The sequence below is a fragment of the Amblyomma maculatum genome, chromosome 2 (genome assembly GCF_055883805.1).
Source record: "Amblyomma maculatum isolate TAMU_Amacu chromosome 2, ASM5588380v1, whole genome shotgun sequence".
In the NCBI taxonomy this organism is placed as follows: domain Eukaryota; kingdom Metazoa; phylum Arthropoda; class Arachnida; order Ixodida; family Ixodidae; genus Amblyomma; species Amblyomma maculatum.
The window spans coordinates 72,480,891-72,503,665 of record NC_139345.1 but is presented as its reverse complement, the minus strand read 5'-3'; the positions used below and the strand labels follow the sequence as shown (position 1 = coordinate 72,503,665).

General features: G+C 44.7%; 1 protein-coding gene across 1 annotated transcript; it reads right to left on the bottom strand.

The window, feature by feature from the left end:
- Positions 1-5,276: 5,276 nt before the first annotated feature.
- On the bottom strand, positions 5,277-22,587 carry LOC146198969 (lysosomal acid glucosylceramidase-like). Its single transcript, XM_084592683.1, has 10 exons — positions 22,475-22,587; positions 17,689-17,874; positions 17,091-17,255; positions 16,508-16,641; positions 15,934-16,106; positions 8,874-9,117; positions 7,909-8,133; positions 6,953-7,116; positions 6,674-6,811; positions 5,277-5,433 (listed from the first exon to the last, which is right to left on the bottom strand). Exons 1-10 carry the CDS (start codon positions 22,524-22,526, stop codon positions 5,328-5,330), a joined length of 1,587 nt encoding a protein of 528 aa, XP_084448809.1. The 5' UTR covers positions 22,527-22,587; the 3' UTR covers positions 5,277-5,327.
- Positions 22,588-22,775: the final 188 nt, after the last annotated feature.

Genomic DNA, 22,775 nt, shown 5'->3' with positions numbered 1-22,775 from the left:
CGCAAGTCATGGATGTATGAACGAACCTTGTGACTTCAGCTCTGTGAGCGTGTCCGTCACATCACTGCCCCGTAACCAAGCGCAGGCATACTATCCAGCCAACAACACTGACCGCTCCTACAGCGCAAACGCCCCTACGACGAATGCCGCTCTTAGAGCGAAAAACAAAAGAACTCTTAAAGAAAAATTGACTGGAAAAGGTACTTCAGGAATATTTCCTAACCCGCCCTTTCTACTGCTGAAAGGACCACATTTATTTGTTTTCGAGCATATTGAAACTTTAGGGTTACTACTGAGGCCGAAATGAAGATCTGTATTACAATGGGAGGCTAGCTGCCTAGTTAATAAATTAACCATTAAGTGTTAGTTAAGCAGTTAGCTGGTCGACTTTCACATTGATCATAATAATTTCATGCGATTGAGAGCATAAAAAAGTAGAGAAAACATAGGTGAGATTTTGGCCTAGCACGATGGATTTCGCCGATTTCTGGATTCCGGTTTTCGTCCACCTCAACGAATGTTGCTATGTCATCAAACAAGCCTATATCTAAACTGTTATTCGCTGTTAATTAGCACTACTGCCATGAGTACCATGATCATGACAAATGTCAGCGCTAATTAAGATTAATTAACGGTGACGTTAGAAAATAAAGTCAGAGCGTGTCTGAACACAATATTAGCGGCATTACGCTTTCTTAAGCTAATGAGTGTGTAAGATTAGTTATGTGTAATAGGCCTAACTACGTCTAGAGGTCTCTAAGGCTACATTAAAGTATGTATTGCTGTCTAAACATACATTGGCTTTAATTACATAATCCCAAGCCCAATTAACCTTGCTTAGCCTAGTCCCAATGTGCCTAAGCCTACAGAGTGCGAAAGCACTTCAAACTTTCGAAACTCGCACTTAGCTATGGCGAGTCCAGTGCCATTTTGTTATATCTTGCAAAGGTGTAACAACCAATAGATTCACAGATTTGGGGCAGTTGAAAGTATTTAAGCAACCATGTGTTTTAGAGTAAACACTTCTGCTACACCATGTCTACATAGGTCCAGTTTGGCGAGCTTTTGGCCTTTAGTCGGCTGAGCACTGGTTTGACTGTGACGTCATACCACGTGACTCGCTCATGGAGGGGCGCAGCTGCGTGTGCTCGCCGGACTCCACTGCTGTGACACCACGTGTCTAGGAGAGGGCGTAACAGTTGCTTTGCTTCGCACTCGCTGGCTCTGCCATTGTAAATAACACGTGACTAGGAGAAGGTATAATAACAGTTGCTTCGCCAGCAGTTTCTCTCCCAGTTGTGCCTTGACTGAAGCACGCGCTGAATCCAGGGCGTCAACTATTCAGCGGCGGCGTCAGGCCGCATCTGATCATCCAGCCGATATAGCTCACCGAAAAGGAGCACTACAGAGGAAAAGCGCTAGACTAGCCCTGAATATTGACGAAGAAGAAGAAGCTCGATTAGAGAAGCAAAGTCAGCATGCCCGTGAAAGACGATGGCAGAAAGTGATAGCGGTTGTTACAGTTTCTTCAACATCGTCCTCGACGATGGCGCCGCCTACAGAGCTTTATTTTTTTGCTATATAACTATAAGGTTTAGATGGTTAAACCTCAAGAATGTGTATACCTCCTATTAGAAACTTAAAATAATTCCTCGTCATTTGGCGGCCTTCTAAAAGGTACTCGCACTAGTGCGCGATGGGTACCTTGTTACTGGTGCTTTGTGAAACAGCCCATATGATTTTGACTCATCGTAATGCCGCCACGTGATGACAACGAAACTGAAAAGGGAACGTGGAAAGACTTATTCTTCGTTCCGCTTCATGTGGCGTCTCGCTGTGAAGACCGCACTGTGTAATTTCATCGTTTCCTAAGACAAGCAGACGATTCACCCCGAAGAGCGTTATGGAACAAAAACCTCAATATTTAAAAATGTGACCGCGACTTTGCAAGTTTGTTCAGGGCATTTCACTTGGGATAACTTCTTTCCGGTAAGCATCACCTTTTCTCGTCAACGCCGATTAATTGTCGCACGACTGCGTCATAACCATGGTTCTGTTTTCCAAGTGCACTTTCTTTGGCACCAGGATCGCTGTTTCTTTTCTGCGATTTTTTTCCTACGACAAGTTAGCCATGAGGTTAAAATTTCAGTGCGCTCGAGTTGCTAACAGGGCCTCACTCCGTCAGTGATCGGAAGCAGACGGTTAATGGCATTGCAGAGGCAGAACATAATCGATGTAAATCAGTATTACCTCGGAACAACTTCGGCATGGTTTCTTGAAATACAGTTACTAGAGTATTTCGGACAGCATATCTACCCTTCACCTTCTAAAAAAATTTAATTAAATACGAGGTTTTATATAGTGTTTAATAAATCACTTTGTATGCCAATGCAGCACTGACCCTCCAAGCGTGTCTCCCTCCAAGCGGGCCAAATGCATGCTGCTCGAGCGGAGGAATCCTACTAATTCACCGCTTTCAGCGCGCTGCGCAGCGCAGCGCAGATGCTTCATTATTTGCACTAAACTGCCGATGATCTGACACAAATGGTAAATTTGTTAGCGGAGTGCAACCTGAGCGGTGCAAAACGGTATGAACTCAAAACGACTTCTGCATGTTTCTCTTGAAATACAGGTATTGACTTTTTTCAATGTAGCGTACTTGATATGTACTTTTTTTAGAACAGTTATATGCGGACCACTTACTTGTAGGACTACTGCATGATCACTGTACTGTACTTTACCACTTACTTGTAGAATACTGTGCCATCAAAAGCTGTCAAAATGTGGTTTCGGAGCTTGCTCGCAACTCTACACTGCCAGCATGCGAAGCGATGCCAGTTAACTGCTCTAAACGCCAACCGTCATGCTGGCGCGGTTCATACTGGCTCGTAACTTTATTTAGCGAAGTCTTTTGGAAGTAAACCGCAAAGCAACTTACTTGTAGCAGAGAAGAAATAATTTATGAAATGAAAGTGCACTTTAAAATCCTGGTAACACTTGTGCAGTGGTGTTCCACCACATCGAGCTCGCTGGTGAAGCATTCTATCTTTCTACGGTCATCATCATCATCAGCAGCAGCAGCAGCAACAAGGCTATACCCACTGCAGGGCGAAGGCCTCTCCCATATTTCTCCACTTAACCCGGTTCTGTGCTGGCTGCATCCACTTGACCCCCGCGAACTTCTTAACCTCATCCGCCCACCTAACTTTCTGCCGCCCCCTGCTACGCTTTCCTTCCCTTGGAATCCAGTTTGTTACCCTAAGCGACCATTGGTTTTCTTCGCACTACATGCCCTGCCCATGCCCATTTCTTCTTCTTAATTTCCATTAGAATGTTTTTCTTTAATGAGATCGAAGGCGGCTCACTCTAGTTAGCAGAAGTCTGCACCCAGAAGGCGATGATTTCAGCGCTATCATCGTTAGATTTTTTCAGCTTGGTAAAGATGGTGCGGTTGGTCGCTGTAATCCGCTCTTTTTTATTGAAACACCCCGGCCGGACAATCCGGCCCAGGAATTTAAGCACTGCACCAAACGGAAGTTTCGCTAAGGCCCTGTGTGGGGCGACCATTTTTTTTTTTTTTTTTAGCCTCTATTATTGCCAGACAAGGCATTTTTTTTTTATTCTTTCAATAGCAAATACTCTTTTTCTGGCACCTTCTAGGCACTGAGGCGCGAATAGCTGCAGCAGCTCACGAAGACGAATCAATAGCCAAATCATTAAAACCACTCACGCGTAGCAACAGTTCGCGACCTGTTTGAAGCTGTCACTTCGCCTAGCGATTGATCGATATATACTCTGGCGCATACGTTAGCAGAATGTCTGTCCAGTCATGCAGCGCTTCAACGCCCTATAGAGCGTGTACATCTCTGGATAACACACTTACCTTATTTGCTGGCTTCAGTTCTTTAGTTTTCACTAATATGGCCCCGATTTATGAGGCTAGCTTCACTACCGTCTACTGTTACAAGAAATAATTCGTTTCTTTTAAGAACAGTTGCTTCTGTAAGAGAGAAAACAGTAAAATAGGTCGCGTATATGAGGAAAATAAGATGGTGTAGCCCACTCAACCTTTCATCCCAATATATTTTAGCAGTTCCATTTTTTCACGGGGGTATTATTATTTCGAAATTGCATGCATTGAAGGATCACAGCCTGCAGTAAGCGAAAGGCATTTTGAGAAATGACCGATAGAAATAATAAGACTAATTCCTACTTAAAACATTCAGGAAAGAAACAGACACTGAGAGCAAGACTGACTGGTTTTTTCCGTAGATCTTTTTTTTTTTTCTACATTTTATCTAACCCATTTGGCGGCGTCACTGACATGACAAAGTGGAGAATATTTTAGCATGCCCAGTGCGCCTTGAACTGATTTATGCGGCATTTTGATGCAATCGTCGAGTCTGCTGTTGCCGGGCATGAGGCGCGGTAGACTTGTAAATCCTGTCAAGTATGCGCAGACAATTAAGGAAGGCAAACTGCAAGATTGTAAGTTTTTCGACTGAGTTATAAATCTTCCACATGCAAATGAATGGTAGTTATGTTAAAGAGTCGTCGGTGCCCCTCATGGGAATCATTAGGGCCATGGCGAAACTCGTTGTCAGTCCCTTCCAAGGAAGGAAGCCGGAACAGCCGTAGCAGCACAGCTACATTTTGAGATGAAGGGAACTAGTAGAGGGATGCTTCCGACGAAAATCATAAATTCCAATATGCGATTTTGCTCTCTCCATACTGATGCTGTCCTAGTAGAATGCAGAATTTTGACGCATGCTTGGTTCCCTAAACGTTATCAAATGTAAACAAGCAGCCTAATGTGAGCACACACGATGAATCTTCTCCTCATTATTCGAGCCGGACTCCAAAAGAAGAGTACCTGCGGCTCAAACTACGGCCTGCTTGCTAATCTGGCAGGCATGATATTCCTAATAATGAAATTATTTGTAGTCTAACTTTCAAGTGAAAAGAAAACAGTGTTTTCTGATATATTTGAATTATCGGTCATAATGCTTGGAGAACAAATAAGAGAATAAAATACGTAAATATTATCTTTGCGATGAAAATTGAATTGAGCGGTTTGGGGGCTTCTTGATGCGGGTTTATCTCTTTTTTTTTTTAATTGACAAAACTGCTCAGCGTGCCACCTGAATATGACCAGCCCTGTTGAAAATCACACAGCTTGAAATGCAATGTCGCCGTACAGCGGTCATTAGCGTCAGGCAGAGTTCTCTGCGAATTTCGGCTTCGCAGCTGTAATATTGCAGCGCATACGCAGAATCTGTTAATAGAAAGGAAAACAAAACCATGAATGTTTATTAACGCATATTGTTCTACGACCGCCAGATAAAGGAAACTATCGACCTCTCATTGATAGTCTTATGGATGGTCTCAGGGCGAAATGCATCCTTGATCTTCAGAGTAAGCTTCTTGTCTGCTCTGAAAAATACAAAAGCAAAAATAGTGGATAGTAGGTGTCGTTATACTAACCTTCACGTGCAATCAGTACAACATGCTCTACAAGTGACCCGACATTATTAAAGAAATGTGCGCCTACTGGCCTGGATAATGCTTGAAACCTCTCACCAGCACTGCGAAGTAAACTGAACTTTCATTCCTTTTATTTCTCTCTCTCTCTCTCTCTTAATCATCCTGTCCGTAAGAAGGGTAACCAGGTGCTGCCTGGTTAAGTACCCTGCCTTTTCTTCATCGTCCCTCTCTGTATCTGTACAACTCGCATACATTATTGGGTGTTAGTAAAATCAGGCAGCAAAAGAAAGGCCTTAGCGGCACTTTATTACACCTAGAGGTTCTTGCACACACACTTCTACGTACAGACGCACTCAACAGGATTTCAAACGCCCGGTCGGCTTCGTTATCTTGGTTCGCGCTTCATAACGAACGAATGCGCTAAGCCTCGCAGCTCCAAGTAAACGAGCGCGTTGCTGAGCAGCTACGTGCAACAGCCCACTCCAATCGCTTTGATTTGTGACGTGAACTGATGCCAGTTAATGAGGTATCAAGTCATACTGAGCGCGACAGTCCCATGAAGGGACGTATCGGTCACGCTGTCACGGCGTATACTTTCTATGCAGCCACTGCCGTCTCCGAAGGGACATAAATGGTCATGCAGTTTGTTGTCGTGAAGTGCTAAACATCAGCAGCTATCTGTAGATGAGAATTTTGAGGTTAGGCTGGCTACGCAGTATTGGAAGGGCCTTCAGTGATCAGAAATAATAAATACTTCAATAACGACATTCAGTAGGAGTTGTTGTTGTGGCTGTAGGAAGAAGAAAAAGAAAATGCACGGGCCTGCTACTGGCTCTGTAGCTGAGCCACCTCCGCTGCCTCGTGCAGACAGAAAGAGAAAGTAGAGAAGAAAGAAAAGGAAGACGGAGAGAAAGACGCGCGCCGCAACAACGGCCGCCGCCCACCACCGGAGCGGCGGCGGGCGCAATGACGGCCACAACAGACAAATATTCGGTGGCAGGCCAGCCCCCGCTGCAAGCGGCAGCGACCCACCTGCCCCAGCCCCATCATCAGTAGAAGCGCATGCTCAAACATTTGTATACTCATCATGTAGTCCCTGGATGTGATACGCGAAAAAAAAAATCGAGTATCGCGCTGGTACAAAGAAAAGGGATAACGATACTCTTCAAGTCAGAGGGCGGCAGCTTACTTGTTTAGGACGATCACGACGACAGATGAGTCTGGAGTCTTGAAGGCTGCATACTCGAGCTTACTAGTTGTCCAGCCACCAGTATGTGCGTCGATTAAACGTGCGTCAATCCTGACGCTTCCTCTCGGAACGAATTTGCTGCGGGAAAAAGAAGAGATGTTATACTTAATTTGTGTTTGCGGAGAATCGCAGCCATCAGGGACATAACGCGGAAGTGGCTTCAACGATAACGCAAACAAATGACTCGGTTTTAAATCCTTTAGAATGTGGCGAGCGAACCTGATGTGAGCCAGGGCGTAGTACATGGGTTGCTTGTAGAACTCCTGAGCAGAAGCGTTCACAATGATGGGCGAATCAACGAAGTTTTTAGCCCAGTTTGGGCCCCCCTCTGTGTTCAAGGCGAGGTTCCAGTCCGTCCAACCGGTGACCCAGTGATTCAGGTTCTATATGATAGCAGATTAAAGGAGGAAATAGTACGTGACCGATACTCAAACAACACGCAAAAGCGCCACCTTTTAAAGACTCAGTCCACTTTCATAGGGCAGGCAGCCACACAGTAGCAAGCTTATCGTCAGGGCTAGGACGCTGTGGCAGTGTTTGTTTTCATAGTATCTCCTTACAAAATCTCTCTGACACCTCAGATTATTTCACGCTTTCTTGACTTCTTCATGAGCGCCTCTGTATGTTGCACTAGACGGAAAGCATTCGTCACGCTGACGCCCCGCTTTTAATTTATACAACAGTCTATGCACTACATATTGCGATGTTATTTATTTCAGCTCTGTGAAGAGCTTTAGTGACTTTATCCTCTGCAGTTGTGTAAAAAATAGCATTTTTCTAGCTGAGCTTTAAATCGCCACACACGTAGAACAAAGCAAAAAAGCAAAGCTCTTAGATTCAGTGTTATTTCCTGAGACGAAAAAGTGACATTAATAATACTACTGAAGGAAAAAACATGCATGGTCTGAGATAAGTGCGAATCTAGCGACGCCTTGCTGTTGCAAAGGAAAGGCCATATTTAGCAAAGTTCGCTTAGTGCAAAGATTTCACGAATCTCTGTCTCGGAGATGAATGTTGCTACTTTGTTTTGTAGTTCCGCCTTTTTATCCCGCGAATACTTTTATATGCTTTATTTAAATTGGTTTTTGGGGAAATGAAGGCTCAGTATCTGCTGCACTTCTTAGCGGACACTTTTACTTCTCTGTGGGGAAAATACGCTTCGCGTAAGTCCTTACTGTCAGTATGTCGCTGGCGTATTGCTCAGCTCGTTCCCAGCTTCCCAGGTCGACCTTATGTTTCTCGAAAAACATGAATCCAGCACAGGCTTCGGTGCTGAGAAGAAACTTGTCCGGGTGTCTTTCGTGAACCTTGTCCACGACCCAGGGTCCGATGAAGTTGTTCATGTACCAGTGAAGCGCGATTCCGTGGACGTATTTGGAGGCTGCAGCATCCCCTAGGACCTGCGCAGTGATGTGGACGCTGGCGTTAAAACACCGTTACTCTAAACAACATCCACATCTTGAATTGTGAACACTAATCTCTTTACAGCAGGAAGCCAAAAGCATTATCTCTGTGCGGATTCTCAACAACACTCAATCTTAGAGCGCGCTCCTAAGTATAGTTTTCAGCCGCTAATCGCATTCAATTTCATTTGGTTTATTGAAATGCTCATGTACCTCTCACAGATTAACCCCTATGCGATGGCTCAATGGTTATGGTCGTGGTTAGAATATTCGACAGCTGAACCTAATAACGGGGGTCCATACTCCGCCTTGGCGGTTGCTTTTGATGGAGGTGAAAAGCAAGACGCCGATGCGCTATGCGAAGTCAGCGCTTGTTAAAGAACCTCAGATAGACTAAATATCAGCCCTCCGCTGCGGCTTCGATCATGGCTTTAGTCCATATGGGACGTTTTTGGGTCCCTTTGGGAGCTATAAACTAACCTAAATAAAATCTATCATGGATTAGGATTGTCAGGAATATGCAAGCTTGAGTCAGTGACAAGAGCAGTCACGAAAACGAAATAAAAAACTGCGCAGAATAGAATTCAAACACATTAGTTACAATATTTTCGAAGCATTCGCATTCCCTGGCTAATGAATATTGCGCTGTTAAACTGTCATGTGTTTTACCGTCCCCCTTTATTTAGAGAACGAACAATTGGGGAGTTTTAAAGCTATCCCGCCACAATGGCACCAACCACATCGGCCCAATGCAGGAGCATGAGACGGCTATCATCGAAGATCATAATCTTCAGCTTCTCTGGACCGTATCCGGCCTCGTCCAGGGCAGGCCCCAGATCGAGCTTCACGAAGTCTCTCTGTGCCGCCGACGAAAAGCCCAAGGTCTGGATAGGGAAGCCCGGTATGAAACCCATCGTCGGCTCATTCTGTGTCGTCAGAGCCCAAATGGGAACGCTGTGACGTTCGTACTCTTGCACGAACCTGAAAATACAAAAGCAGACTTGCAGAAATTTTAAGGCCATCAATGCATTTATGTTTTTGCTGCTGTTTATCCCTCCCAGGGGCACCAATAATTTACAGCTGGGTTGGGCGACTGTTTATCCGTTCCAGTCAAAATAATAAGAGCTTCAATGTAAAAAAAGATTTTAATAAAGTGGAGGAGCTTATGCACTGAAGTACTTAGCCTAACATCAAAACGCGCTTGCACGTGGCATGGTTTTACATTCCGCGTTTATGCAAAACGAGAAGAATGTTGGGCAATCTGCAAGGCGGGTTCACAAACGTCTTGGCTTCCTGAATAACCGGTTGAGAACATGTTTCGGACTTTAGCACAAAGTGGTCGCTTGCCGCAAGGGGTTTCAACTGGGCCTTTAACAGGGCTTTATGTACGCTTTCCCACGTAAGATCTATTTGTGAGTAGCTTACGTTCCATAATTACCGCTGAACTGGCTGCTGCAATTTGCGAACAAATGAGCATTAAGCAATAGCCGTTATTGCATACAATGCCGCATGATGCGGACACCGCCATGGTATTACGGGGTGATGTTGCGCCTCCATAAATGTAGTTACTAACTGCCGCAGCACTTTCTGTTGGTTGACACCATTCGGTTGTGGTTTCCTTAACCCTTCGTTAAGATTATTTTTATTTTTCTATTTATTTATTTACGGATACTGCAATCCACAAGGAGTTTCAGCAGAGTAGGAATATAACATTGCGGGAAAACATAATCGTGGGCAAGTAGAACCAAGTGATGAAAAAAATGCACTACCATATGAATACAACAATATGAAGAAGGAAAGATACACTGTCAGGTAAATACAACAAGCGTCGTTTTTAAACACAATGCACTGCGTGAAAAAAAAAAAAATAAAGCAAAAAAACAAAAAAGCATATCTGTGCTTTGACGTCATCAGTTGACATGGGCACCAAAAAAGACAGAGAAGGTTGAGTCACTGCTATGCCTGTTGAGCTATTCTAGTCATTTACAGTTCTAGAAGAAAAAAGATGAATATTTAAAGCAATCATTTTTTACACGAAATGGTATCATTGTTAGTTGATGTCTCTGCCTGGTGCCATATTCAGAAGAAAGTATAGTTATATCAGAGATGTTAACTTTCTAGTGCCCATTTACAAGATACATGAATTTTATTCTGGCGGCGTTCTATGCTTCCCAATAATGCAGCACTCTTACGCAAAGGGAAAAATCTATGAGCATCACCCCAGGTTCTGGCTTTTTTTTTTTAAATAAAATTAGACGGGTGATGCCGCCTGCTTCGTTTCGCTTTAACTTGTTTAGATACTCCGCACTCGGTCTTTTGAGCGAGTATGTGGCGCCACCATGCGATAGCCTCTAGTAGACAAACTGGAGTGGCTTAGCAGACGACCATGGACACTTGCATGTGTTTATAGGAGCGGCGCGAAATATCGCCGCCCGGATTGACTCCGCTGTGCGCCGCTAGGGTTTAGCAGATCCCTCGCACAAAAGACCGATTTTCCTTTATGTCAGATGAATACTCTACATAATGCTGCGTGACAGCAGAGCGAGGAATACAGAACATGGCGGGTGGGGCCGGCATGCACCAATTCAATTCAAATCCTCATTTACATCGTCCAGATGTTAGGAGCGCTGACAAAAAGCTCACATTGCAACTTAATTGCGCACCTGCGTCCCCTTACAAGGATTCAAGTATTGACACTTAGCTTTTACATTTGCAACAAAATAACAAAATAGTTTCACTTGGGGAGATAATGAGCGAGACGAAAAGGAAAAAGAAAATGCACAGAGAGATTGACGCAATAAATTGAGGCATAAGAAGCTGAGATTAAAGCAAGAAGTTCAATTATGATGGCAGAACACAGCTGAGTATTTGAAGTCCGTATTCAGTCCGTATCTCTGGAATGCACCATTATTCGGAATTTCATAAGTCATGAGTGCGGTCTCTAAGTTTTAGGTGAGCCGACTTCATCATATGGCATCGTCGAGTACAGTGCTGCTCGCCTAGAGGGGACGTGGCGGAGTCTCCCTGGCCGTCGCGGTCAGCGAACGGACCCTTGGCATCCCGGACCGAGGTGTGACAGTTATTTGGCAGCGCTGGGGTGGTCTGCCTGGTGCTCTTGCTCTGATTCGGTGAGTGTATAGCTTTCTATCCTTGAGCTTTGCCAGGTTTAACGTAAGGTGTTCTTCCTGGTAGGGAAAGTTGGTTGTAGAAGCCTATTCGAATTTGAATCCTGCTTTGCATCAACGTACTCCTTAGAAAGTTGCGCTCACAAATAGGGCAGTCATATGGACTACTGAAGCTGCTACTCACGCACCTAATCTTGTTATTTTAGGAATTATGTCTTGATTGCGGCAAAGTGAACAAAAAAATAAAAATAGCAGCAGATTGTAAAGCGATCGAAAGCGACTGCTTTGAAAATGAGGATATTGTAGAATGTTGGGAAGAGATAGAGCGGAATAAAAAGCAGGAAATTGAGGAGCGAAAAAGAAAAGAGGAAACTTAGGAACGAAAAAGAAAAACGGAAATTTAAGAACGAGACACTTTCTGCCCTGCCGAGTTAAAAAAATTGCGGACAGTCAGAATGTTTATGTGAAACTGAAGAGCATGCTCCTTGCGAAAGAAATGCTCTAGGCACTGCAACGGCTGCTTTCGAGAATGAGACACCTTCTGCCCTGCCGGGTGAATTGAGCGAAAACATTTAAACCTATCTATCGCCTTCCCAATCGGCCGGCTTCCCTGAGCTGACGTGTAGACAGGGATACGATAGCGGCTGAACAGGCCAGCGATGACACACTCCTCGCTCTGAGGCGTCCTGCCAATGAAGGAATGGCGAGAAGCAATTTTGCGCACAGAGTTCGGGAGCAACCACCAGCCAGCGAACAAACCACACCACGCTGTTGTGAAAGAGAAGCACGGCGAGGCAGGCTGAGACCCCGAAAGGTACGCTCAAAAGTAAGCGCTTGAACATAGTAGAGTGGAGGCATGTCACCTGTGCCTAACCATTCAAGGTAGTTCTTTGCTGTGTTGCGGAATAGTGCAGAAAAAGGCTACTTTGCAAGTCTTGTCGCATAGTTTAACGCTTGTTTAGTTGCCTGGCATAGCTCAGGGGAAGGTGGTGCCCTTGCCTTGCCCTACCTGAGACCTGCGGCCTCCAGAGATCTCCCTCCTGGGCAGGACCGCTGACCAGCCCAGCTGTCAGCGGACACCCAGCGGACACCGAGAAAGTGTAACCCCTTTCGAGACCTCTCCGGGCAGCGGACGAGCTGATATTATGGGGCTTCTAGCCGCGGTTTCAGGGGTTCCTACAACGATCGACGACTGGAGCCGAGCAAGTGCCGGCGAGCGCATGCTCCTTTACAAGCAAAGGTGCTGAGCTGCATAACTTTGGCGCATTGAGGAGAAGCCTCGCTAGCGGGCATGATTCGATTCGACATGCTCTAGACAAACCGACACCTGGGCCGAGCCCTCCTCTCCCCCCCTCGCGCTCTGGCGGCAGACCGACGCGCTCACTACTGGACCTTTTTGGCCCCTGCCAATTCCTGCCTCCAGAGTGGACAGTTCAAACGCTAACGCTTTCGGCGCTTATAAAAAAAAGGCGCATCCGTTTCATGCGAGAGACCTTCGTGAGCGTAGTCGAGTGTAGTGCAGCTCGCCTGGAGCCAGAGTCTCTCTGGCCCTCACAGGGCGAAGAGAGCCGAAAGTAACTAACAGTCCCCCCCCCCCCCCCCCCCCTGTCGATATTGTTGTGCCTTGTACCATACTGTAAATAATGTATAAATTCACCTTTTGTTTACCTCATCTTGTGGACTCGGAGCCTTGACACCCGGACACGGATCAAAATAGTGACAGTGTGCAAGTACGACTCCAGAGTTTTAAATTCCACTTGTACATTTGTACGGACAACATCAATTGAAGCCGGCGTCAATGGTCGCGCTGGCTGTTATGAAACTGGTTAGAGCATAACAAACAACCTCTTTATTTCTTGTTTCTTGGGAGATAAGGATAGGAAGTCAATGTCAATTTCGTCACTTACTCATATATATAAGCCATTTTTTGGTTACATACGATAGGAGTTCATCGAGAAAAAAACAAAAAGACAAATGTTTCCACGTGGTGGACGGTACACCACTAATTACACGTTGCGGCCCGATTTCAGGGAAATGATCTCGTAACTTTTATTCATTTTTCGGTACCCTTGGATAAAGATAGCCTCACAAGCATTTCTTTGTAGCTATCATCACTCCACCCCCTTTTCTTTGGGCGCGTTAGAACATATGTAGGCAGGCGACTGCTGTGCTAGCACCTACCATAAATTGCAGGCAGGCCGACGTCTGGCCGGTCATCGAACGAGGGACGTTGCGACATCCGCTCCTTGTGAGCCATATGCTTCAGGAGAAAGATGAGAATTGTGTACAAACGGCTACTCAGAGGGATCCTTGAGCACATCATCTCGGACTGCCCATTTTTCCCGTAAGAGGACTAAATGTGACGCCGCAACTCTGGAAGACCGTGCTGCGCTGTTCGGACACTGGGTTATGGCTAGCCGCCGTCCAGGTCGCCTGTGACACCGCCGACATCTTCCGGCCTATGTCAGCTGGTCTAAATAAAATTTTCTATTCCCTCTATCTATCCTGCTCTCTTTCTCTATTTCGCCTTATGTTTTCACGCAGAGTTGAAACATCGTCTGGGGCAAAAAAAAAAAAAAAAATTGAGACCATGTAAAGAATGTAAAGTGCAAAAGGAGACGGTTTTCTGGACTGTTTTATCGAGGTCTTTCAGGCAAGCAGCGCCAACTACATCCGAACTTTATTCCTTTCTAGCCAGAATGTGACCATTTCGCCACCAAAAAAAAATTTCCAAGTTTTCTCCTTCTTACGAGAAATTGCCGGTCCAAGAAGATTTTTCAAGGCGGGACACAGATACTCGTTTATGCAGACAGGATCCTATTGGTCAGAGGCATGGCCAAGGTCTTCGGTAGTAATCTTTGCCTTAGAACCGTCTCCCTCTTCGAGCGATTGCGAAACTTCACGATGATATTCGGGACTCTGACATTCTTGGTTGGCAAACGGTGGCAAATATCGATGTCATCGAGCGTTATGGGCTCATCAAGCACCTCTCCAATATTCTCTAAAGTGTCATGTAGGTTCTCATCTTCAGTTTAGGGAACGCGAATATTGCTTGGACCGGTGCACCGTTGCTCAATTCCTGCCACAAACTTCTTCAGCCTATCTCGCTCTGATCACAGCGCGGCATTTTCAGCAAATGAGTCATCAAATTTCATGCTGCAAAATTCAGCACTGCTTAATACTTCGCCACACTCTTTGCAAAGCCTGCCTCTCAATTGAGCTGCGCAATGCTACGATTTATTTGCGACGTTATCGGGGCCACTTAGGAATGGGTTCCCTTCAAAATGACGTGCCAGTTTTTGTCACACTCTTCTTTAAAGCACTCGCCAATTTTTAATGGCAGGCCCCATCGACTGGTACTCTGCTAAACGAGAAAATTATTTCGTAAAGTTTTCCTTACACGTATTTCAAAGAATCGCGCTCCAGACTAGAACCCGCGTACACTTCAAGGTGTTCTACAAATACTTCGCCCTTGAAGTGACTTTTCATTATTCTACAATCAGTTCTAAAATGTTAATAATTGCTCTTCACCAATCTAGGGCATTATATGCGCAATGAAAAATCAGAAACTGAGCTGAACACAGTCGTTTCCATATAGCAGTCGTCAGCGCTACGCCTACTTTTTAACCCCGGCTTGCTGCAGCGTCTGCGAGCGGCCCGTTTTGTTTGTAAACAGGGTGCTGCTCTATGCCTTAATTTAAACTCCCCTACCCACTATACCTCACCTAAACGTACCTACCATTTCATAGTAGGTGAGTACGTGGCTTGAAAGAGAGTGGGACAGAGTATGGCACGGTATTTCAAAAGCAACCTCGTTATAGAACGACCTGAAAAAAAAAAATAAGTTGTGAAGCCGGACATGTTTTCAAAAGGCTCATTATCCACTAGGCATATCTCCGAATCGCTCATATGTCTCGTGTCCGGGGCGTTGTTGGAACATGATTTTGATCTTTATCACTACCAATCGTTTGCTCATTTTTTGGTTAGATGAGCTGCATGCGGATGTGTCCCTGGTTTGTTTCTTTCGTTTATCCTACGGTGAATTTTTGTATAGTATCATTGATATAATTAACCTACTTTAAATACACTGAATGAAAACTTGGGGCACTTAACCTCCGCCTTTCAGGGTAGTCATGACAGCGTTACTGGTGCCCGTATACCAACTTCCAATACAGATTCTTATTCACGTCTGACTTTGCTACTCACTTGATCAGTAGCCTTTCATATCAGTCTTTGCCATCTCACGCGCACTCATTATTATCACGCAGTCGTAAGATACCACATTAAGTGGGGGTACAGATGACATGGAAGTTATCTACACTCTAACCAAGCCGTAAAAATGTAGCTGCGTGGCCTAGAAACAACGTGTCTAACTCAAGATTCGGGAGTCTGCATCTCCACACCTCGCAGCGCTGCTCCCATTTTGATGTCAAGTCTCCTCAAAGCTTCCATGTTTCATGGCCGTGTCGATGATGGTTCAAGATACGGGCAGGTGAGCACTTGCCCGAAATTCCTATCTTCTGTCTGAGAAACTTCTCTAACAACTGCTACAAACACTTCGACTACAGTCTCGATTAGCAAATATTGTACCATTGTTGACAGTAAAGGGCAATGAACTTGCTGTGACGGCGACGGCGAAATGCATACAGTGCGCTTTAGGCGAATACGCTACCTGACGTAGTACTTCGCCCAGGACTTGTAGTAGGGACCTCCCGGGGAACCTTTCAGGAATCCCCTTCCCTCCAGTTTGGTGCTGGTCTTCATCCACGCTGGGCTGCTCCACGAGCTTCCGAAGAACCAGATGGGTTCGTCCGACAGCGACATTGCCTTCTTGATGTATGGGATCTGCAAAGCGGTTTAAATGAGTTCCGCAGCAATAATACCATGAAGAGCTATGTTTGGCCGCGGCCAGACTTGAGAAGCCATGGTTTGGTGTAGTTCTAAACACTGAAAACAGGTTGGCATTTAACGTAAAAAAGTGCATTTGCTGAAACCAAAGCTGTTAATGAATTCACAGAAAGTTGACAACTCGCAGTTGCAAGTGATGGTTCGAATGTGCCCCGAAAAGTCTATCTTGAGAAGATTACGTCCAGAGCCACGCAGCTTTGATCTTGCAGAGGCTCTGAGCAGTGTTTCTTATCCCTGCCAAGTTATGTGCAGCTAAAAAAAAAATAATAAAATATGCCACAGGTGTCATAGGGGTTATAAACTAGTTATTTCAACGCCGTTTTTTTTTTTTTCAATGCCTTGAGATCAAAGTCTTCCGAAGCAAGCGAGAAGTTCGACAGGCTCAAGTCTCCAGGAGAGTCGTCGTAGGTGTATTTTCGCACCGAAAAGTCGCAACTTGCCATCGGAATTCTTCCTGTTGTGTATCCAAGCCCTGTCGAAAGAGACCCTTTTTAAAAATAAAGATTTCGTTTGCAAATAACTCCGAATATTCTCAAAAGAGCCCTTTCGATGGCTGTTCATTGCATCATGCTAACCAACGAGGTAGGAAAAGAGAAAAAAGAAAAATTGGCTAATCATGTCGTGAACCCCTCGAAGTTAAGAATGGAGACATTATGGCTACTTATGCATTTCGTATTTTTGCTCTGATATATAATGCAGGGTGTTCTAAATATAATCCAGATCTTTTTCATACGTGGAGCTGTATACAAGCGTTGATAGTATAAAAGGTTGTGCAGCAAGGCGGACACAAACAGTAAGGAGAACAGCAGAAAATAGGCAAGCGACGTGCAGAAACCTACTTGAAATAGCTGCATGGTTTCACATTCAATTGCTATATTAGTGAGAAGAAGCAGGCGGTCACATATGCGCCGTATACATTACCCTGTTTTGAATAGTACGACCTCAGGATATCATCTTGCATATTGGTGGGAAGAGACTTCAAGTTGATTCCAACAGCATCGGTGAAAGCTCCGCCAAAGCCAAAGATCTTCTGGTACGTCTTCGAGGAGTTGACTACAAGCAGTGAGTCAAGATCGTCTGTGGAGCCTGTTAACAGGAAAAGCGTCGCAAACGCACTTAAAGCATTGAGTGCATGAACAATTCCGAATCTACTGCCGAGCAATCGAGACAAGTCATTGGCCGGGCCGTTCATAGTCCACAGCAGTCTGAATAAAGCTGTCTGACTATTCTTTAATTTTTTTAACTAAATTGACAAGTGGGAAGAAGTGACACATGCGAGGTAGCCTTTATTGCCACGAAAAGAGGTAATTTAAATCTGTACAAAATCATGCAAGTAGCGCATAATTCAGTAATATGAGATTAAATTCAAAGCACCGGAAGCAGGATCCAAATTTGGGGAGCTCGGAAGCCAGCCCTGAGTCTTTTAATGAACTAAGGTGCGAGGTGCACGACCGAATTGATTTACTAGTATATACTGGTCAAGAACAGGTACAAAACGAAACCAGCTGAAAGGACTGACCAGATTCTCCTCCAAATGGTATCGTAGTCTTGGCAAACCGAAGGCCGGCCTTATTGCTTTCAAAAGCAACGGCTGATTCACTGGGCAGGAGACCGATGTCGCCCAGGAAGTCGCAGTGCGTCGCGTTGCAGACGCACACGACGCTGCCTCGGCCATAATCCCTGCGCTGGCATTCGGGCACTGCGGCTGTGGTTTAGGAGTGCTAGTGAGCGATTGTATGTACAAGCACACCCTTTATTGGCGAGACCTCTTTGTTTATCATCATGGCGAGAGTGAATACTTCTAGTGCGAATGCACTATTTCATAAGACCTAACCGGTCCTTCAGGATGTGCGCGACAGATACTGCGTCTTCCCTTTCCTGTAAACCGATTACTAATGAAAGCGCTAGTAGGGTATACAAAAATAAATAGTGATGATGGTTATTAATAACAAATAATAATAAAATAATAATCGATGATAATTAGTAGAATAACAGAATAAAATAGAAACTAAAAATAACAAAAAAAAATGAATATAACATCTTGCTGCGCGTCGTAGTTGCCTGCATAGGCGAACCGCGCAATAGCTACGGCACGTCAGACCACGCCAGGATGGCAAGTAAGAGCCAGGTTCATGTTCTATCTCTTGCTCTCCGTGTTCAGCGGACTGAGTTGGAAGGGGAGATAAGACGCCGTAAATGTGAACACTTAGCCTAAAGTGTGTATCTCCTAGAGAGTAACCAAATCAAAACAGCCTAAAAAACAAGAAATATCGACCAGCAGCTAAATCGAAATAAACTGTGCTTTCGCACGTCTAAGTCGGTTAAACTTTATTTGAAATCATGCTAGTTTTTTTAGGTGTCTACGATGTCCACACAAAAAGCTGATATTGATCAAAACTTCAATTCTCCATACTTTTATTATAATATTCTGCGCACTCTAATATCTGAAATACTTTTTTCTTACTGTGAAAAGCCGAATTTTATTTTTGTTTCAGTCGAGATACTTTACCACGAGGGACAAGTTTTTAACATCGGTTTAAGCATACCGCTAAGCTTGACAAGGCAACATTCAGTGAAAGACCAAAAAGCATCATAGTTTAGCCACATATGAATTGTACATTTTCGAGTGCTGCGACAAAAGGAATCCCTATTGAAGCTCTTGGAAAACAAATGTGAATTGAGGTCACTGAAGCATGCTTAAAATCATTTTTCTAGGAGGACATGAACGAGATATACGAGAAATCTCTTATGTCTTGTTCATTCTACAATCAGTTGTGGAAGTCGTTTACTTCAGATTGCAATGCTGCATTTTCCTCAAGCACGCACACAAAAAAAATTATATCAAGGACAGTGAGTTACTTGGCTACACTTTATTTCTGGTCAGTCTCCAGAATATTACTGAGATAGGTATATTACAGCTTGAACATTCAGACGCTATGCTTTTTCTGTAACAAAAAGGTTTCGCTGAAAATTTATTTTCTGAGCTCGTACGGATTCAAGCCTTTTCTATGGCTTAAAACTAACTAGAAACCTCGCCGCACCGTCCAGATTTTGAGAGCCCCTGCCCCCAGCCCTGTGGAAGTCTTTGCTGAAGGCGGTGTACCTACACTTGATCAAGCAAGCATCACTGTCTTGTGTGAATCTCGGGTAAACAAACACTGATCTAAGCCTGACCATTGACTAAAGCCCCATCAACATCCGAACCACGATGAACTAGTGTTAATCTTAGCAAAAAAGGAACAGAAAGAGAAGTTATCAGCTAGTAATGTCTACACTTAGAAAGCTTCACCGCTTTCGTTAAGTTGTTTCAACATGAGCTCTCGCATCGAGCTCAGAGCCTGATATCTTCTGAAATGCGGCCACAAATATTCTAAGTAGCCAGTTGTAAAATTTTAGTAACACTACGATAATATTTGGGTGGCCATCTTAAGCTACAATATTTAAACGTGCCGCACATCAATTCGCATCAGAACACTTATAAGGCAGGTCACCCGACGACAAGTTCGAGGTTATGATGTACCTGTAGCTCCAATTCAATTCGAGTTAGTTTTAGGAAGCTTCACAAAATAACTATGAGTATTTTTTCTGAGAATTCCGAGACACTCCAGGATTCAAGTGTAAGCGTGCCAAGCTTTTAGACGCTAGCGTTTAATAAGACCACCCAAAAAACAATGATGACTTTCGGAGTGCCCCTCACATATCGAAGAAAGGAGGTAACTTTGTGTTCACATCTGCGGCCTTAAGATTTAAAACCTTCCGCTGTCATCCCTGGCAATCTTCCATCTGTTCTCGGGTTACCCAAACAACGTCATGCAGGGTTCACTTTCGGCGGCATTGCTTTTTCCTATCGAGCAAGCATTTTGGACCGAAATATGCCGCTGCTGCCAATTACGTCACCATGGGGCTACGTATAATTTGGGAGTGCCCACAATCTCCAGGGATAGGGCAAAATATTACAAGTAGAGAAGCCTGGGATACCCTGCTGCGAAGCGCGGACCCTGCGATCCAGCACCGCACCGTCCATCTGGCGGAAGAGGCCGCAACAAGCCAAGGGCTACCTGCCAGCCTCTAATCCGCGGGCGCACGACTCCCCGTTTCCGATGGAATTGAAAGTTGTACAACCAACCAACCAACGTTGAGCGCTACGGAGAAGCCTAAATGCCGTCATGGCTTTAAGCAGCAATTACATCACTATTCTAAATTTTAAATTTAACGGTTTAACCCTGCTTAAATCTGGTTATAGTAAGCAAAAGCGCCTGCCGTGGTGTTTCCATGTTGCCCCGGAGGTATCGGTTGGGCAAGCTACTGTATCGGAAGTGGGGGTACTTGCCAGCTAGGAGAGACAGTGAGAGTGCCTATGCCGCTCTGCGTGGCCAGGTTGTGAACACGCAAACACTAGACGATTTTACTAGATTACGATACCCTGGATTAATTATTTTGCACTAAATAGATTTCGCTTCGTTTCGACTGATAACCATACCTTTGATTCCTTATATATGTGCCAGTATAATCTGATATCGAAGCGGAACCATCCTCAGGACCACATATTATATAAAATGGGGGGTGGCGCTCTAGAAGCAGAATATTCAAGCTGGGGTCAAATGGTTCGGCCCCTCTTAAAAAAATACAAGTGCTGATTGAAAGAAGGTCTGAAGTATGCTTGACAGCCGCACCAACGATCCTTCTTCCTCAAAAACGTGAATATAGTGGATCTTTGGGTTGCAATTACGGCCGAACTATTTGTCACGTAGGGTACCGAGTAGGGTCAAACGGTTTGTCTTGTTGTGATGTACACGTTTATACGATATTAATACCTGATATAATGAAAAAATGCTCCGTCTATACGTTGCGCCTCCCTAATTAGTAAAGAATGTTTCCCGTTTTACGCAGAATGTTCCATATGGCGTCAAATGACCCGGTATTTTCAGGAGGAAAAAATTACTAAGTGAAATGAAGCCTAAAATGTGTGTGGAATTCGCACCGACTACCTTTCCGCCCCCAATCCGTGCATTCCAAGGAGCTTGAGGTGACCATTCCGGCCAAACCATTTGTCGCAGTTAGCTCCGGTTAGTCTTAAACGATCCGTCGTGTTGCGGTGCAAACACGTAGAAACTTTAATGAGTAATATAACGAAGGATGTCAGTGCACGTTAAAGAACCCCAGGTCGTCGAAATTTCCGGAGTTCTCCACTACGGGGTCTCTCATAGCCTGAGCTGGTTTGGGATGTTAAACCCCACAAACCTACCAAATAGGCCGGATATAGCGAAGGTGTCTGTAATTCGTCACGGCCGGTCTCGAGGCACGCGCCCGCGCTGTGTTAAAATGAGCGCGCACCGCTGCATTTAGTCCGGCCGTGAATTCGCAATAGTACTTTAGAAACCATCAAGTAGATTGCGCTGCTTAAAGCTCCAGCATAGAGTTGCTGTATATGCTACCTTTGGTAGCATGTCATCATCATCATCATTATTGTCATCATTATCAGCCTGACTATACCCACTGCAGGGCGAAGGCCTCTCTCATATTTCTCCAATTAACTCGGTTCTGTGATAGCTGCATCCCCTTGACCCCTGCGAAATTCTTAACTTCATCCGCCCACCAAACTTTCTGCCGCCTCCTGCTACGCTTTCCTTTGGTAGCATGTACAGTAACTCTACTCCCGTAGCTAACGCTCTTAACCAGAATACCGAGTCAGTGTTGGCGGAATTTTTTTTTTTTTTTCAATTTTCTTTTTGCCTCATTATAGTTTTACTGTTCATTCATTTCTATCGGTGATCGTTGGTTAGAATCGGAGCATGTTTTGAATGTTACTGGGTTAAGTTCGTATTTATGGTGGATACCTAAGCGGCTAAGGCCATTGTGTTAATAACTCAAGTTTCGCTCTGTACGATAAGCGTCAGAATTGTGTGAAGCATTCTGGTGACAAAGTAACGCCTGGCAATAACGAATTTGTTCTAATCACATCGCTTTCAGAAGGCTGGCGTACGTGAGCATAAAGTTTGAATACTACTAGTTATTGTCTACGCTCGCCTTTTGTAGGCTGGTACTCATTGCTGGATGGCGATCTATACAACTGTGACGCCAATTATGAACACGCAAAAGTACAAACATCGACTTTGTAAGCGTGCCTAAGATGGCGGATAAGACAGGGACATGTTCCTGAATCCACAGACGCTGCACATTTTGTGCAAAGCATCTGTATTTAAAAAGCATTGTGTTTAAAAAACATTTATGACGGCTCTTAAAACATTGTACACTAGTTACTTTGCGGAATTTCTTTGTTTTCCAGGAATGATACAAGCACTCACCTGGTACTAGCGCTACAATCGCAGCAACTGCGAAGAGAAAACCTTTTTCCATTTGCCACGATGATTTCAGACTGAAGCTCCGTAACGAACAGTCGAGCCATCATTACTGTGTCCGTGTAATCAGAAAGCCGCCTGCGTTTATCCAGTGCACGAGAGGTTCACACATGCGGGCAGATAAGACACTTGACACTGCGAAGGTATAGACGGAGTATAGTCAGCGTGCTCCATGTTTCAATCGAAGAAAACGTAGTAAGAACCGATCAGGGCTTGCAAGCGAAGCCGGCAAGCCTAATCTACATTT